Source organism: Glycine max, chromosome 19, assembly GCF_000004515.6.
Source record: "Glycine max cultivar Williams 82 chromosome 19, Glycine_max_v4.0, whole genome shotgun sequence".
Lineage (NCBI taxonomy): Eukaryota > Viridiplantae > Streptophyta > Magnoliopsida > Fabales > Fabaceae > Glycine > Glycine max.
The window spans coordinates 2,145,423-2,162,836 of NC_038255.2; the positions used below are offsets into that span (position 1 = coordinate 2,145,423).

The window sequence follows — 17,414 nt, forward strand, 5'->3', positions numbered from 1 at the left end:
GATCATTAATCCTAAATACCTATGCAACTTTCATAGGTCTTATTTGGGCAAGCATACACTTCAGGTAAGATTGCAAGAACACTGAATGCCACATCAAATTTGTTTACCTCATGACATTGCTAGAAATCCTTATGAGTAAAATAGTTTATACATTGCCTAAATAATTTTTATATTATCATTTAATCATAAAATTTTATATATAGTTGATAAATTTGTTAGTTTTTACAATAATTATCTTAAAAATTAAAATAACAATAATTTATGATTGATAGTATAATTTTTTTTTACTGCAAGTGGGAGTGGATATGCCAGATGTTGTTAACCAGTCGATAGAAATATTGGCAAGTGGAGGTCCAGGCATGGCAACTTCTAGCTTAGGTAAGAAAATGGATGGGTGATGTTAGGTGCACCAGCATTACTACTGGTATACCTAACATTTTAAGTTAATGGACGAAAATGTCCTTCACTCAAGTTGATCCATATGATTCATACGGATCAAGTTGGTCCATATGAGTCGTACGGATCATGTTGATCCGTATGAGTCATACGGATAAACCAAATTTGTATGACTTATACAGATTAACATGATCCGTATGACTCATAAAGATCAACTTCATTCATATAAATTATACGAATCAACTTGATCCGTATGTTTAAATTATACTTACGGATCAAGTTCATCCCTACAAATCATACAAATCAACTACGAACTCGCATACCTTCGACATAGGATAATTTTGGAATTAACAAAAAATGTTGGGTGCACAAGCAATGGAATTGGTGCACCTAGCATCACCCAAAATGGATCAATTGTTCCCTGTTATGAAACAATAAGTCAAGAGCTGGATTAAAACTTAAAAGTCTTGTTACCTATTTCTTGAGTGAATTTTCAATGTCTATTTATGACATCCAACAATAGAATTATAGCATGTGCACGGCTGGCCCAATACATTGATCAGCCTAAAGCAAGCTTCAAAATGAGGTTTTTTCGTTGAAAAAAAAAGTGAGGCTTTTTCTGAACTAATAAAATATTTAATAAAAATATTTGAGGTCTTTCAGGCATATGCAAGATCGATCACAGGACCTCACGCATAATAGTGTGAGTGTTACCACTGAGTCGCGATCCTTGATAGCACATATGCTTAATATACGTATATTAATAACAAAAAAAATTATTTTTTGAGGTGTCTAAAACAAGAGCTTGGGCTGCCTTACCCTTTGGCCAAGGATGATAATGAAATTTCTTATTTTGCCTGCTATAATGGTTTTAGCCTCCATTGAGATTGGATAATTAAGAGGTAGAATTCTCATAGTAGCAATTATTCATGAGGAACATTTCTTTCTTTTTTGTACTCTTTTTTAGGAACAAATTTTCAATATGATACTTAACTCCTTAATAGTTGATACTATTAATTAATTTAAATATTTTCTTATTTTCATCTAAAAAAATAAAGTTAAGAAAAATAATCACAATTTCCAGGTTTCATGACTTTAATGGAAGGATTATGTACTCTAAAAATACTGAAACTTTTTCTTTTTCAAATTAGGGAAAGGTACTTGATATTATATGGTTTTGTAAATGTTGTTGTTTTGGTAAAAGGATCTTGCTAGGAATGCTCATGGCCTTGTCCTATGGCTAGGGTGAAAACAGATCAAATTAAGCTAAATTTTGTTAGGTTTGAGCTTGACTTGAGTTAAAAGTATATGATGTGAGTCTGGTCTATTTATTTTTCGAAGGTTGTTTTAAGGACTTGGATTTGACCTAATAAAAGTTTGATCTAATCTACATACAAGTCTATTTTAAGGGCTTAACTTATTATAATTTAACTCTAGGATGGAGACAAAAATATGTACGAGAGACCTTGTAAGAATCAAAATTAACTTATTTATATGATATAAACATATTTTTAAGATTTTATATAACATTCATGATCTTATTTAAAATATACGTTACAAGAAGACATTTAACATAAATTTATTTTTCAATAAACTTAATTATAAACTTTAACTTAACTCTATATAGATCAACATGATTAACATTTAAAAAAAACAAATAAATGTAAAATTTTAATAAATGATAACAAATTTAATATAATAATAATGCTAACAATGAAATTATTTATAATTTTTTAAATAGGCTAGCTTATTAGGCCTAAAATACTTTTTGAATGATTTAGAATCTAACCCATTTAACTAAATAGATTTTACCAAAAGTTTTAATTTGACCTATTTTTTAAAAAGGCCTAACCTGACATGGGTTTAATGTAGGCTAGCTAAACCATAGGCTCCTATCAAATGGTCCGACATATTTCTACCCCTTATATGTGGGCAATTGAATTCAACACCTCCCATATTTTTAAAACCACCAACCTACCACTTCTATCTTCTTCTGATCCTCTACTTCCCTTCTTCCTCTTTTTTCCCCCACAATCAGCGCAAGTCCAGATCCTCCCCTTTCCCCTTCTTCTCGACTCAACACCACTCTTCTTCCCGTAATTAACATTCCCATTTTGAGTTTTGAATTTGTTTTAGAAATAGGTGTTCCGTAAACATATAAATACTCTTATGGAATGATTCTTTTGAAAGGAAAAATCTTACAAAATACATTTTCTATAAGTAAAAATAATGTTTTCAGGATGACCATTTCATAAGATACAAATACACTTCTGGAAAGACTATTCTAGATTGTAATTTTCACTTCTAGAATGATCATTCCATAAGCTAAAATAGTTCTTTCTAGTACATCTTTTTCAGACAATACAAAATACACACTTCTGGAAAAGACTACTATAAATTGTTTTTGATTTAACACGTTTGTTTAATTCTCTTCTCCCTTATTATTTTAAATGCTTTTTAAAATAAATTATACAATACTCAACAATCAATTTCTCATCTAAATTATTCCAAAAATACTTGTTTTAAAATCCAAAAAACAGAAACATTTGGTCGATATAAATTTAAAAAGAAAAACCTGAATATGCTCATGAGGCAAACACTTGTAACATTTTAACGTGCCTAAAGACAAACAAATTTAAAAAAAAAAACAATTTTTGTAAACAATGAATATACAAGGTCTTAACTTTTTGTGCACATTTCCTTTCATTAGAAGGTCATTCCAAAATTTAAGAAAGAAATAAAAATAACTATTCTGATTGCAACAAAGCTTGCAACTTAACACTAAAACGTCATTGGTTCAAGTAATACTAAACTTAGATTTATTAAACAAAATCTTAGATCTAACTCTTAAATGGAAAAAGATAATTGAAAAAAAAAGACCCTTTAAAAAGAACCCATCAGATTTTTCAACAGAAATTAATTATCACAAAATCAATCAATACTTCACACCAATGTAAAAAGAAAAAACTTGCAGCATCGTGATGAATCTTGGAGCGTGCCAAATAGTTCAATTTCTTTAGGTCATGGCAATTTTTTATTTATTTTAAGGTAATAGTGTAAGTCGTTGCAAAAGGATGATTGGTGTAAGCTATCAAGCATTAGCAACAAGAGATAACTTTTTTGTCCTATTGAATTTGCAAAACTCAGACAAATTGACAAAAATGCATTTCAGACATTGCAAATCTTCGTTTAATTCGAGTAGTTATGCATGAGATATGTCATAGCTAGTAGCATCGCTACTATCATAGTAGACTAACCATTTCAATAATTGAAAATTGTGGGAATAACCTCTTCCATAGCTACTTTCCTTCAACACCATTTTGCATTTAGAAGAGGCTTAATATTCCTTTAGGTAAATTTTGTTATCATATTGTACAACTTTGCTCTTTTTTTTTTATTGAATGTCCTAATTTTTCAAGCCAAAAAATAGATTTTTCAGTAAATCTGTTATTTAGTTACATGTAGCATGACACTTCACTGAATCATTAGATACATTTCTTACGTTTACTAGTCAGAACTCATAAGTCCTGTGCACGATGTGTTTTACTTAAAAAGACAAGCAGTTTGGTTCAACAAAATACTCTGACCAATTGAAATGAAACACTCGTGCATTCTGCATTTGCAGAACAAAATTCAATTGTTCAATTCGAAGTTTAGAACTAGAAATTGAGCACCAATTTTGGATGTGAAATTCAGGTGCATTAGACCCTTGATATAAGATACTTTCCACGCAACTGCTAGCCAATACTTTTCTCACTAAAGCATCAGTAACAATATAAATATCTCTAGTATATGCAAAATCAAAGAACACTTTGAGAACTTGAAAGCATAAATTTTGCAAGCACAGGGTGATCATTTATAACTAAATGCTGGATTTTATTTGAGCAACTGCAGCGTGAATACTGTTTAAGGTACTACTGTAGCCAGATGATTGCTACCACTACTCTAGCATGAACTCAATAAGGAACAAGAGATTTCAAATTGATGCACTTATTCCAGATATAAAGGGCATCTAGTGGCTGTTACAGGACGGGCATAGTTCAGATTTTCTTAATAATACTACTCTAGCATGAACTCATTAATGAAACCATTACAGGGTTTTGTACCTGGTTGCTAACCAGAAGGCTGACTCTCTTTGGCTTTGTTTTAGATATCTTTGTATCTCTTTTTTTGCTACTATATTTCTCTTATATACAACAGATTCGATTCTAGGAGGTATAATCTACTTGTGTTCTGCTAATAGCTAATACTGATATCAGGGATATGCTATATAATAATGATCAACTAGTGTCATAATACCGAAAAGGAAAAAGGAAGATAAACTCAAGAAAACAAAACTAATCACAGAGCATGAAAAAAGTAGGAAAATGTATACAGTTGAACTCAAGTAAATAGTTCAAGCAATCTAAATACTTAATTCACCATGGCACCATAAGCATACCTCTCTTGTAGAATGATACATGTTTTGTTTTGCGTTTTCTTAAAATCATACAAACTTCTGTCCTGTCCTCTAGTGAAAGCATCAAAATTGTTTCCTTTTGTTTCTGAAAAGTTTGTCCCGTCTTGCATAAATATAAGAGACAGAAAGGAAAGCCGATGCAGAAAGCAAGACCGAACCCCAGGGAAACGGAGGGTCCCTAAAGCACACAAGGGACGCCTCTATTTCCTGCGAGGCATGATAAACAATGGAGTGAATGGCATACAGATCATGATCAGAAGACCGCAAGTAAAACAGAGCCATCTCAAAATCCAAGTGAGACAACGCAGACATGGCTTTGTTCAGCTTGTACTTAAAAAGGTTCCATCTCTGCACAAACTCCACATGCTGCTTCTGCTTGAGCAGATTCTTAGCCCCGCCATGCGTCTCAACACTCTGAAGAACATCTATAGCACTCGTTATGCTGTAATTCAGCGATGTCAACAGAACATTCCTCCTGGCAGCATCCTTCTGCACAAAGGACAAACTCAACATCTCAGAAAACGGCCCAAAGGGTGTCTGCCCCATACTCCACGTATAATCCACCAAAGTCTCATTGTGCTGGGGGCTCCAATTCAAATGAGTCGGCGACACCCCCCACATACTCTGAAGAATCGACCCTACAATAGGACGCTCAAGCTCCCTCGTCTGTGTGAACACATGCCTACCATTACAACTATAATCACTCACGGTCTGCGTGTTCCTCGTCCTAACAGCAATCACCATGTCCTTAAAGGCGACCGACTGATGATACCGATCAAGCAACAACAACGAAGTGTAATCCAAGTCAAAAACATACACAGGAACAACCCTGCCAAAGTCCTCCTCCAGCACACCAGCCAGCTTCCTCAACTCATCGCCAGAATCAGACAAAATCTGGTGCAATCGCTTCGAATCCAAATACTCACTCACAATCAAAGTATAATTATCAAACAAAAACCTAGAGGTATACGAATTAATCGACCGCGAGATTGCGAACGAGCAAATTGAACACTCGGAATACCTAATCTCGTGCTGCCTAAAGCTCAAACTCTGATCCCCTAAAAGCAATCCACTGCTCTTACTCTCGAACCTGAAGCTCTTCTCGATCGATTTCCAATCTAAACCGGCCAAATCCTTGTTATCATTCCCGCCATGGATATGAATGAACTGAATCACGAGCGATTTCTCGAAGGGCACGGAGATCCGGAGGGAGGGGGCGAGGAAGACGTGGTAGGCGCTCCAGACGAGGGAGGCGAGGTCGGCGGCGAAGGCCTTGTTGGACTTCGGACGGCCGTGGAGCGCGGCGAGAGGGTGGAACTCGCCGCGGGGGATGACTCCGTCGCCGGAGATCGCGGGGCCGTAGTCGACGGGGCCGGCGCGGAGGTCGATCCAGAAGTAGCGGTGGGAGGAGGTGAAGAAAGTGCCGGAGCATTTCGTCACAGCAGCGGAAGAATCGCCGGGGGAGTATGAGTAAGCATAGGCTTTGGAATTGGAAGAGGAAGCGGGAGGGAGGTTGAGGAGGTAGAGATGGACTTGGTTAGGGTTAGGGTTAGGGTTTTGTGTGATGAAGTGGTTTTGGATGATTTGGTCAATAGAGGAGTGAGGGATGGTGAGGAGAGGGGAGCGGAGGGAGGAGGGTGTGGAGTGGAGGTGTGAGGTTAGGGTTTGGGAGAGAGAATTGGTAAGTGAGGTTAGGGTTTGGGAGGGGGTGACGAGAAGATGGAGAGTGTGGGAGAGAGAGAGGGTGTGGGAGAGAGGGTGGGAGTCGAAGGGGGTGATGACGTGGAAGTGGGTGGTGGTGGTGGTGGCGGCGGAGAGGAAGGCGGAGAGGAGGGAGGGGGTGTCGGAGGGGAAGTCGCCGAGGAGGTGGAGGGAGAGGGAGATTGGGAGAGAGAGGGAGAGGAGGGAATTGGAGGAGAAGTCGAGAGAGTGGGAGAGGGGGGTTTTGATGGAGGAAGGGAGGGAGAGGAAGGAGTCGTTCGAGGCCTGAGGATCGATTCGGGATTGGTGGGTAAGGAATGAGTCTAGACCGATGATCGGTGCGGCGCTGATGGCGGTGCTGAGAAGGAGGAACGCCAACACCGGGAGGGTGGTGGTGGCGGAGGAGGAGGAGGAGGACATGGTAGGGTTCAATTGAGAGTTGAGTGTCACGGCTCCATTTAGGATGGGAAGAATTGACAGAGAAGAGGGACTGTACTAGGGAGAGAGAGAGGGAGACAATTCGTGTTTAATTAGTAGTGTTCAACTAATTAATTGATTTTCTTAGTATATTAGTTTTTGGTTTAAAGAAAATAAAACAATGTTTTTTTTAAAAAATAAAAACATAAGTAAAAATTCAATTGGCATGTTTCTATCAAAATTTCAACGTGTTCTTGATTTTTATATTTATTAAAAGTGATATATATTTTTAATTCCTCGTCAATGATTAAAAATACGCACTCATTTATGTTGAAATATAGGAACTGAAATTAAAATTTAAGAAATATTTTGAGTGGCCACTAAACGAAAATCAAAAGGTTCAAACCTTGAATATAAATTTTTGAGTTTGGTTTATTGAGATAAAATATGAATCGTTTCACTATTCTAATTAACTAATTGCATGAATTTATGAAATCCTGATAATAAGAAATCTAAATCCAAAAAAAAAGGTGGCAATATCATGGATTTGGATTATATACAATAATGTACATGTATATTTTTTATATAAAAAAACATTTTTAACAGGTTTTTTTTATTTTAAGTTTGATTTATTGAGATAAAATATGAGCTATTTGAATTTTTTTCAACGATTCTGATTAATTGAATTCATGAAATTAATGTATGAAATAACTTATTGAAAGACACCATTTCAAATTCTAAAATAAGAGATAAACCTTCGGACATAAACCACATTTTTATAATATCTTCTAGTTAGCGGTGATCACATATAGCTGCTCAAATACACTTTTTTTTTTTTTTTTAAATTTCCAACCTAATAGGATTTTATTAGTATAGTAGTTGAGGATTTGCTTTAGTTCTTGTATGGGATAGTTTGAATTATAGGAAAAAAGAAATCACTTGCTTTTTTATTAAAAAAAAATCTCTAAAAAAATATTGCAAAAAATAAGTAACTATTTATCCAAAAAAAGCAAAAGTTGTTAGATTATCATGTTGAATGAAAATAATAGCCCCTTCCTTCTTTGGAGTATGAATGTTGCATTCTATAAACTAATTAACCATTTTGTGTGGCAGTCACTTGATTTTTTATCATGTTAATCTAATTTAAGAAATTAATACTTCCTTTTAGAAGAAGAAGAGCTGATTACCTAGTCAGCAAACTGAAATGCTGAACCTTTTTTATGGTGTTATCGGCAAGTTTAACCAATTTGACTTTCCATCAAGGGCTAGAATTTCTCTTGAACCAACACCCAAGATAGTGAGTACTCACACCTCTAATATTGGAGAAAAAAAAAACAAAATGTTTTAGGCCATGATCGATAGCTTTTTGACAGGAGAAATGATATCAATAGGGCTTTATTTGACTTAAAAACACATTTGATTATATTGAAGGATTTGTGATCCAAATAGAACTGACATCCTTAGCATTTGGAGATCATCCTTTGATCTTAGACAGGAAGATTTCACTTGAGAAAGATCCCGTACAAAAGTAACAATCTAACCAACTGAAAACAAAAATATTGATCAATACAATTTTGGGAGCTACCTAGATTATCAGTCATCACTGTCATCATCGGACATAGAAATCCAAAATTTTGATGACGGTTCGTTTTCTAGTTTCGTAACAGGATTTGTGGCATCATGGTTGTAGTCCCTAAAGCACAAAACACCCGAATCTTCAGAATAGCTAGTTGTAGTAATTCTACACCCATCTACAGCCATGGCATCACAGCCAGATCCAGCACCATCAGTTAAAGAGCAAAGCAAGGAATTTGTTTGTACACCAGTGTCAACTTCCCATACATTCACATAAGCATTGTCAGGGCCCCCAGTAACTATTTTGTATGGATCCATGTGCAGTAAAGTTACTTGGCCACAATGTCCATCCAACTCGGCTATCGGTTCTGGTTTTAGTGATTCTTGATTTCTCCTAACATCCCAGAGCATTGCCCTGCAGCATTGGAGTTGTGGTCAGTGTCATACCAACTAAAGATAACATGATATGTGACCATGATCTTTACACAGTAAAAACAACTGTGTGACAAGTGTGATTTGCTAATCTATATGATTGAAAACAATAGCAAAGTTTCTTCTCTCATAATCATGATCATACGGTTCATACCTGCCATCACCGCCTGTGCGTATTAAATATTTTGAAGGGATGGCATCAAATGAACACAGCTTTGGTTGATGTACAGCTGCGGTGATAACTTTCTGCATTGTCCTTAAATCAAATGCAGTGGCAGAGGAACCAGCAGCCACATACAATAGTGATTCATGGCATTTCATGTTTACGGGTGTACCGGGAACTGAAGCCATCCCAACACAACAGGAGGTACGAACAGCAGATGATGTAGCAGCGCCAGTATCCCAAACACTTACCTATTAAGATTTAAAAGCTCCAATATTGTAAAAGAATAGCCCAGTTTCAAGAAAAATATTAGGATTTAATTTCGATTCGTCGATCAAAATTTAACTCTACCACTGAACCAAAAACTGTTCAACTAGTGTATAAAGTAGGTACTACTTAGCAAATACCCAAAAAAACGTAGGTACTACTTAGCACCTAAGGAAGAAAACACTCAAGATCTTGATTAGCTTTCATTAGGAAAACTATTCAAGTTATATACTAATATACATTTCACAGAACTTTTTTCCATTTCAGTTTTTACAGCAGATACACCATTGCATCAATAATCACAAACATGTTGACAATTACCACACATTCTTGACAAGTTTATGAAACAATAAGAATGTTATGTTCATCCTTTAGGAAAACAAGGTAATTAACAAAGAATAAATAAAAAATCAAATACAAACACAAGTAAATTAACATGACAACATAAAAGACAGGAATACAAGGGTGACCTTAGAATCTCTTGAGATGGATACCAAAAGCGAAGTTTTGTGCCTGAAAAAATGAGGACATGAAAGATCTATCATTAATGTTGAAGGAGATGACTACTACAGAGTACAGACACCTTTACTTCATATAAAGGAAATAGGAGTAGTAATGGTGAGAGCACATACATGAGATTTCAACACTTCAATTGAACTAAAAATGAAAAATATCTCATGAATTTCTTTGTCCATTTAAAGCATAGCAATATTATTGGAAATATAAGATTGGTCTAGTGATGAAGGTAGAAAGGAAAGGGGGAGAGGTCGCGGGTTCAAATCCCCCCGCTAATAAAACCTAACAATACTAACAACTAATATTTGCCGATTAAAAAAAAAAGCATAGCAGTATTAGTTGACAAATTATAAATAACTCAACACTATAAACATGTTTGGTGTTACCAAATTATTTTCTATTTTCTCTCCTGCGCTGATGAATGATACTAATATACAATTAGTTACAAATCATTGTATTCTACCCATTAATGCAATAATTAATTAAAATATGAATTTATAACAAGTTCACAACTTAATTGAAGTATTACACACATAAAGTCCCAGTCAAACATATCACTATGAAAACAACATGATCAGCCCAAATCACTAAAAATGAAATCATATAAATAAATAAAAAAATCCCACCTGAAAATTCAACACTACATGCTTGTCAAATCCTCAAATTATTTCTTAAACTTGGTAATTTAAGATCCTAGGACACTTGAATCAGTTAAATTGTTGCTATTTACAACAACAAAGCCCTTTCTCACAAAGTGGGACACAGAATGTATGTCCATGTTATGAAGATCGACAAAATTTTATGTTGGTCAATGACAAATGAGTTATTGTTAAATTCTAAAGCTGGTTTTAACAAACAGGAAAGTTCAATCAGTTGCATCACTGCCAGCTAATCATGCAGAATATACAAGTGAAAATAATAAGAATCCTTAGTATTCAATTTAAACCAATCATGCTCATGCATCCCTAAATTATAGTAGATCCATAAGGCAAGACATGAATAAACAAAAAGTAAATGCAAATGAATTTTTATACAATACCATCCCTTCAATACAATTATTAAAATAAAATTTCTATCACAAGTTTAAAATGAACAGACATAGCATAAGTGCACAACTACCCACTCAAAATTGTATCAGCCAAGATCAGAGTCGTGAGAAAAGAATATTGTGATTAAATTACCCACATGCTACACCATATTTCATTATCCTACACAACACTAGGAAAGGAAAGTATACCAACAGTAAATACTAAAATAGATTAACTCATACCCAGCAACTGACATCAAATTTACAGGTTTTTCATGCCCATAGAGTGTAGCCTTCAAAGCAAGCTGTCCTCGTTTGCCACTTGAGCCAAGGGACCATAGTCGAACAGTACCATCTTCTCCCCCACTTGCCAATACTTTTCTGCCATCCTCTCCCAATAATTTATTTGATAGGGACAACACAGGACCATTGTGACCTCTAAAGCACCGCAGGCTTGAACCCTACATAGAGGCAAAGATAAAAACACAGTCAACCTAAACATAAAGAATAACTTGCCTTGATAGTGTCACGGCCCATCTTGCTAAAGTGCATCCAAGAGAAATTTGTCAAAAGAAAATACTGTTTCCAAGGAGCTAGCACAAGAAAACATTGCTGTACTTTGTTTTTTTGGAAGGGTACTGAACATACTAGAGATACAACACAAGAAATAGAAAATTGAATAGTAACATAAACAACTTCAAGTATTTATTTATTTATTTCACTTTTGATCCCAAAATAAAGAGGGATAACCATACTTCCCACACATATCACCATCCAACTTCTCCATCAAGCATTAAAAAGGGGAAATTATAATATTTCCATCGCTTTTAGTTTTCACTCTCCTTTCCCCTTTCCACCTTTCCTACTAAGAACACCCTAGACATGTGCAATAACAGCATTAAGAATGTGTACATGGACATGGGAGACTCATACAATGTTGCTTAACTACATGATACCTTCCACCAAAGACGAATGGAGTGATCACAGCTGGAGGTAACTAAAACATTTTTCTCCCCTTGCGTATCGCCTCGAAATACTGAAGTCATTTCATTAAGGGGAAACAACCTGCAGTTGATTATTTTAGTTCAGATTAAGCCAATTCACCCTGAATTCCATGTAGTTTTAGTTTCTAGGTGGAAAAGATATTCAGCTTGGAAACTAAAAATAACAGATAATAGTTCTAGGAATGTTTTTACTAGCCAACAAACAATCAGATGATTCTATGAAACAAATACAGCTAATTCACCACTAACAACAAATGGTATATCCCACTAGGTGAGGTTGGCTACATGAATCTCACAACACCATTGAGATCAGTTGAAGACCAAATTCTAAGACAAGCTATTCACTATGAGATCCCTCTTGACAATTTTCTCCGATGTCCTTCTTGGTTTCTCTCTCCCCCTTCTACAAGGTTAAAAACCATGTAATTTACTCTCATCACTAGTTCTTCTAGTGCCATTCTTTGCACATGTCCAAATCACCTTAACTGATTTTCTGTCATCCTCAATTTATATCACACAAGTATCTCCTCGTATACAATCATTTCATATCTTATCCTTGTCGTTGTCCAAATTCACTATCATAAAGCATAACTGGACATATAATTATATGTGATAAAACTTTTCTTTGAACTTGGTAGATACTTTATCATCACAAATAACCCTTGATGTGTTTCTCCATTATAACCATCCAACTTGTATCCTATGCATGTCATCTTCATTGATTTCTCCACCATTTTGTAATATTGATCTAAGATATTCAATCTTAGAAACTTGTACATGATATCATCTCCAATTTTTACTAGCAATTCATTTTCTTTATTTCTAGCTAAAATTGCAATGCATATATTCTCTCTTCACTTCTACTCAAGCGAAAAGCCTTTGATTCCAAAGTCAATCTCCAAGCTTGAGTTTAAAGTTAACCACTTTCCTTGATTCCTCAATCACAAACTATATCATTAGCCAAAAGCATATAGCTAGGGTAGTCTTTCATATGCCCTTGGCAAGCATATGTAAAAACAAATAAGGAATTAAGACTAGACTTCAATGTAATCCTATCCTTATAGGAAAGTCCTTAGTGTTGCCTCCTAAGGTTCTCACACTAGTAGTCACCCTATCATACAAACATTTCTAATATATTCGAATATAAGTCATGCAAACATCTTTCTTTCCTTCCACAATATTTCTCTTAAAACTCAAATACTCAATCATATGCCTTTTTAAAAAAAACCATACGTAAGTCTTTTTCTTTGCTTCGATACCATTCCATCAACCCTCATAAAAGATAAACAATTTTAATTGTAGGCCTTCCTAACACAAAACCAAATTGATTCTCAAAAAACCTAGTCTCTTAATCTATGCTCCAAAAATACAGCTAATTCACTAAAAGTTAAAAAGAAAAGAAAAACAATTAAACCACTAGCATGCATATGGCAGTGTCTGTGGCATCGAATTTAAAAGAATGAAAGTATGAAGGTAAATTACAAGGAAATAGACATCTGCCATAATAAAAATGAAAATTTGAACTTGTCACAATCCTAAATAAAAAAGTGAAAAGTAAAAAAAAAAAAAGCAACAAGGGGATACCTAATTTACCTCAGAAGAGATTCTTGCTTTATGATAACATAACGAGTGGAAAAAATGTGCTGATGTTCTCTTTGGACAGCCATCCAAATCTATCATTTCCACACATGAACCCTGATCACCGCACAACACCAAATCAGCAGAGTGCAAAATTGTGAAGAAGCAAACATCAGCAAATTGCTCAATTCCTGAACTACAACTACACAAGTCTCATTCATTCAGAAATCAATTTATAATAACGAGGGGAAAACAGGCACTTCGTGCCTAATTGCTTTTCCATGTTTTTTTAAATAAAAAGAAAGATAATAAAAGTTAGTGGATGGTTTGTGAAGGTAGTTATAGGAATAAAACAGTAACGTATTAATGTAGTTATATGGATAAGATGAGTATAAAAATGTGTACACCATACTAACATATTTTCCTTTATGTTTCATCTGTCTCTAGTTATAAGAGTCTTATAAGACCTTTTATAATTTCTAAATATATTAATTATTTTTTTCCAACATATTCTTACTTAATTATTCTTTCTCCAACTTACTTTAAAAGATTTAATGTGATTAACTAAACTAATATTAATATTCGAAAGGACCAAAATTAGTTGAAAGGATATTATAATTAGGGACCCAGGAGTATATAGTTATATTTATAGATAACAATAGATAATAGAAACTGTCAGTAGAAAAGGTGATTTTTGTGGAGGAGCAACTGGTCGAAAGGCTTGGCGGGTACGTCAAAGTCGAGAACGAAGGGTCGAGAAACATGAACTGTCGCAACGCCGCGTGTCTGGCCATATACACTCCCCTCGCTGCTGCTCCGTTTCCGCTCGAACGCCAAGGTAACTCTAGATGCCAGTGCTCCTTGCCACGTTTTGTTTCAATTCAATTCAGTAACAGAAAGAGAATTGAATGAATTGAATAACAGAGAAGGGAAAGAGAGAGTGACCTGAAGAAGCGTTGCCAAATGGAATCGGAATAGGCGAGGCGTTTGAGAGCGGAGGAAGCCATCGCCAAATTGCAAACGTCGCCGAGACTCAGGTGGCCGGCGCAGTGAGCTATGCAGTCTTCGTTCAGGTCGGTTATCGTCGTTGCCGGCGGCACCGGAGACCGGGATTGCTCGGCCATTAAACCCTAGAAGATGAATTTTGGGAGATTAGGATAGGAGGAAGCGAAAGTGGAGTAGTAGAATACATTCACGCGAAAGTTGTTGGTTTTTTTCTTCTTCTTTAAGAAAATACAGAGTTTTATTGTTTAAGGTAATCAATAACCAAACTCAAATTTTGGGTCTCTACTTAGCTGTGTATGTTTATTTCAACCACAAATTTGTGTATGTATCAATAAAAATTATAATGTTTTTAAAATACTTATCTTTAGATATAATTTATATATTTCGGAATAATTATTTTCAGAATAAGATTACTATTTGGAGACCCTGGGCGACGGTGGCTCAATCGTCGGTGAAACTTTTCCGGTATGTCACTGAAGCGGATTCTCTCATAGCGTTGTTTGAACTTAAAGCTCTTTAATCGCACCAGAATTGTCATTATTGTGATCTTCTTTGACGTTGTTTGAACTTGAGGAACGAGAATGGATTTGGTGCAAACTATGGCAGACGATGCCAACGTTGAACGGGAGGGGGCCGGTGGGGGTGAGGGGAGCTTGGTAAGGGTTATTTGTGTCCATTCATGTCTTTTTTGGGGTGCAAGAAGCAAAAAATGATGCATGAAGCAATTGCCTACATTGCTCAAGATCAATCTTTTTTTTCGGCCTCTTTAAGATCAATCTAGAAAAATCAATAGACTCATAAATGTTTTATGGACCTAGACCTAGATTTGTGTTCCTGATAAGTTTAAACATTATATAACTCTAGGGTTGTTACCCTCACCCCCATATTCTTAATAAATAAAAAAGATAAAATTACCCCAAAGCAATCATAATTTCGTTATATTAGAGACACACGAAGTCATCGATTGTATTTTTATTTTAAATTTTATATGTACCTCCTATACTACAACAAAACTACATTTTGTTATCTTGTATAATAGAAATACAGTTTCATTCAAATACATTTTGTTATCTTGTACAATAGAAATACATTTTGATTGAAATTGTATTTTAGGAAAAACAATTTAAAGTGTGTGGGGGTGAGAATAACAATTTCCTAACTCTATCACCACCTTATACGAAGGTTACTTGGATTATTCTTTCACATCATATCCCGAAATGCCTAATCTAAAATGTAAATGCTTTTTGAAATGTAGTGAAGTGCAGGAAAGAATTTATATGGATGCAGGAAGTTTTAGTTTATTATTTAGAAGAATTTAAGTAATCATTGAGTGTTTAATATTTTTTATTAGAAAGTTATCCCTCAAAATATTTCATTAGACTGAATTTTTTTTATCATATAACTTATATCTACAAATTATTTACATCAATATAATATTATATTTACATAAATCAAAAGTAATATTGTATATACTTTAAAAGTTTTTTTTTTATAATATGAAAAGATAACAGAAAAACTACCGTACTATGGTGAGCAGAAAGGAAGCACCACTATGTCGGCCAGAAGTAACAGATTAAGCACAGGAGGAATACACTCCAACACAACACATATATATGATACAATCTCGAGTCGGAGGAATAAAATGTTTACAGTTCAATCTAGTTTTAATAATAAAGTAATATTTTATTTTCATTATAGTATTTCATTATTTGATTATATAACTTTGATAATGTTTTGGATTAAAATTAAAAAAAATTTATTATCATAATAGAAATTATTATAATAAAAAATAGTTTTTTTAATTTTAATCTAAATCGTTTTTTTATCATAATATTATTATAAATAGAAATAATATTTATTAAATAAATATTAATAAATCTCATTTATTAATTTACATATATAGATGAATCATATGTGAAGGTAATCATTAAACTAATTCAATTGAAATTTTCTAATGATTAAATTTATCATAAATTGTCCATAGAAAATTCTTAAAAAAGGGCTTAATAAGTTTCTTCAATTTGAGATTGTCATAGTAATTCACAGATTATTTGTTATGTTTTAATTCCGGATATCTAATGATTAAGAACATTTGTTAAGTAAATCTTGGATATGATTAAATACATGTAGAATTAATGATTAATCAAAAAATAATTCATCAATTCTTGTTAATGTGTATGAGTTCTATAAATAAAATTATATTTGACTAGAAAAAATAAATGAATTTATTAAGTGCTATAATATATATGTTAAGACATACAATTATCACATACAGTTTCTTAAGTGCTATAATGAAAAAAGAATTCATCAATTTATTAGAAATTTGTGTTTTGAAGGCATGTTTGAACACCCTTTTTCCTCCAAAAGGTCCATCCGCATTTATCTTGTAAGTATCCAAGCAATAACTCTTTGATTATATTTGACAAAAACTTGATACAAACAATAAATATAATATAATTTGTGATAGATAAGAACATGAGGATAAAATTTTAACAATGTAATAGATGGTTAAAATTAATTGAAAACAATCTTTATGATTCGTATAATTTGATGATCAAGATTAATTTTTTTCTTCTTTTATTTTTTGATTGATAGAAATTAAAGATAATGTTAAATAATTTATAATAATTCATACATTATATTCAATCAATTGAGTTAAATTCTTTTGACTCTTTTTTCTTTCACTAAAAACACTCTTTTGTAGGAAATGAAAATTATAAATAATGATAATTAGATCTTGGATCAATTTGTTTAAACTTAAAAAAATATTTTTTTTAATAAATATATAGGATTTGCTTCTTAAATAAAAAGAAAAAAAATCATATTAAAAAAACAATTTAAATAAACAAGTAAAAAAATAAATAATTATTTATT

The 17,414-nt window shown here is 33.8% G+C and overlaps 2 protein-coding genes and 1 long non-coding RNA gene across 12 annotated transcripts; 1 reads left to right on the top strand and 2 right to left on the bottom strand.

Moving 5' to 3' along the window:
* Positions 1-4,747: 4,747 nt before the first annotated feature.
* LOC100818221 (uncharacterized) lies at positions 4,748-7,093 on the bottom strand. Its single transcript, XM_003554829.4, has one exon. The coding sequence runs from the start codon at positions 6,974-6,976 to the stop codon at positions 4,919-4,921; it is 2,058 nt and encodes a 685-aa protein (XP_003554877.2). The 5' UTR covers positions 6,977-7,093; the 3' UTR covers positions 4,748-4,918.
* Positions 7,094-8,371: 1,278 nt separating this feature from the next.
* Positions 8,372-14,848, bottom strand: LOC100818757 (U4/U6 small nuclear ribonucleoprotein PRP4). 10 transcript variants are annotated; one of them, XM_006603792.4, is made up of 8 exons: positions 14,481-14,781; positions 14,268-14,395; positions 13,551-13,652; positions 11,910-12,018; positions 11,197-11,414; positions 9,881-9,923; positions 9,135-9,394; positions 8,372-8,963 (listed from the first exon to the last, which is right to left on the bottom strand). In XM_006603792.4, exons 3-8 carry the CDS (start codon positions 13,622-13,624, stop codon positions 8,567-8,569), a joined length of 1,101 nt encoding a protein of 366 aa, XP_006603855.1. In that variant the 5' UTR covers positions 13,625-13,652; positions 14,268-14,395; positions 14,481-14,781; the 3' UTR covers positions 8,372-8,566. The 10 variants fall into 10 exon arrangements, with proteins under 10 accessions (XP_006603855.1, XP_006603854.1, XP_006603856.1 ...); XM_006603791.4 differs by having other exon boundaries at positions 14,245-14,395; XM_006603793.4 differs by lacking the exon at positions 14,268-14,395 and having other exon boundaries at positions 14,481-14,848.
* LOC106797509 (uncharacterized) lies at positions 14,651-15,465 on the top strand. The gene is made up of 2 exons (XR_001386633.2): positions 14,651-14,790; positions 14,944-15,465. It is a non-coding gene; the product is annotated as an uncharacterized lncRNA (long non-coding RNA).
* Positions 15,466-17,414: the final 1,949 nt, after the last annotated feature.

What these genes read in the sequence shown, in the direction of transcription:
- LOC100818757 (XM_006603793.4), bottom strand. Translation starts at nt 13,624, where the DNA reads ATGGCTGTCCAAAGAGAACATCAGCACATTTTTTCCACTCGTTATGTT. An exon ending in AAGCAAGAATCTCTTCTGAG is followed by an intron (nt 12,019 to 13,550) that starts GTAAATTAGGTA and finishes AATCAACTGCAG; the next exon opens with GTTGTTTCCCCTTAATGAAA. An exon ending in CCATTCGTCTTTGGTGGAAG is followed by an intron (nt 11,415 to 11,909) that starts GTATCATGTAGT and finishes GCCTCTATGTAG; the next exon opens with GGTTCAAGCCTGCGGTGCTT.
- LOC100818221 (XM_003554829.4), bottom strand. Translation starts at nt 6,976, where the DNA reads ATGTCCTCCTCCTCCTCCTCCGCCACCACCACCCTCCCGGTGTTGGCG.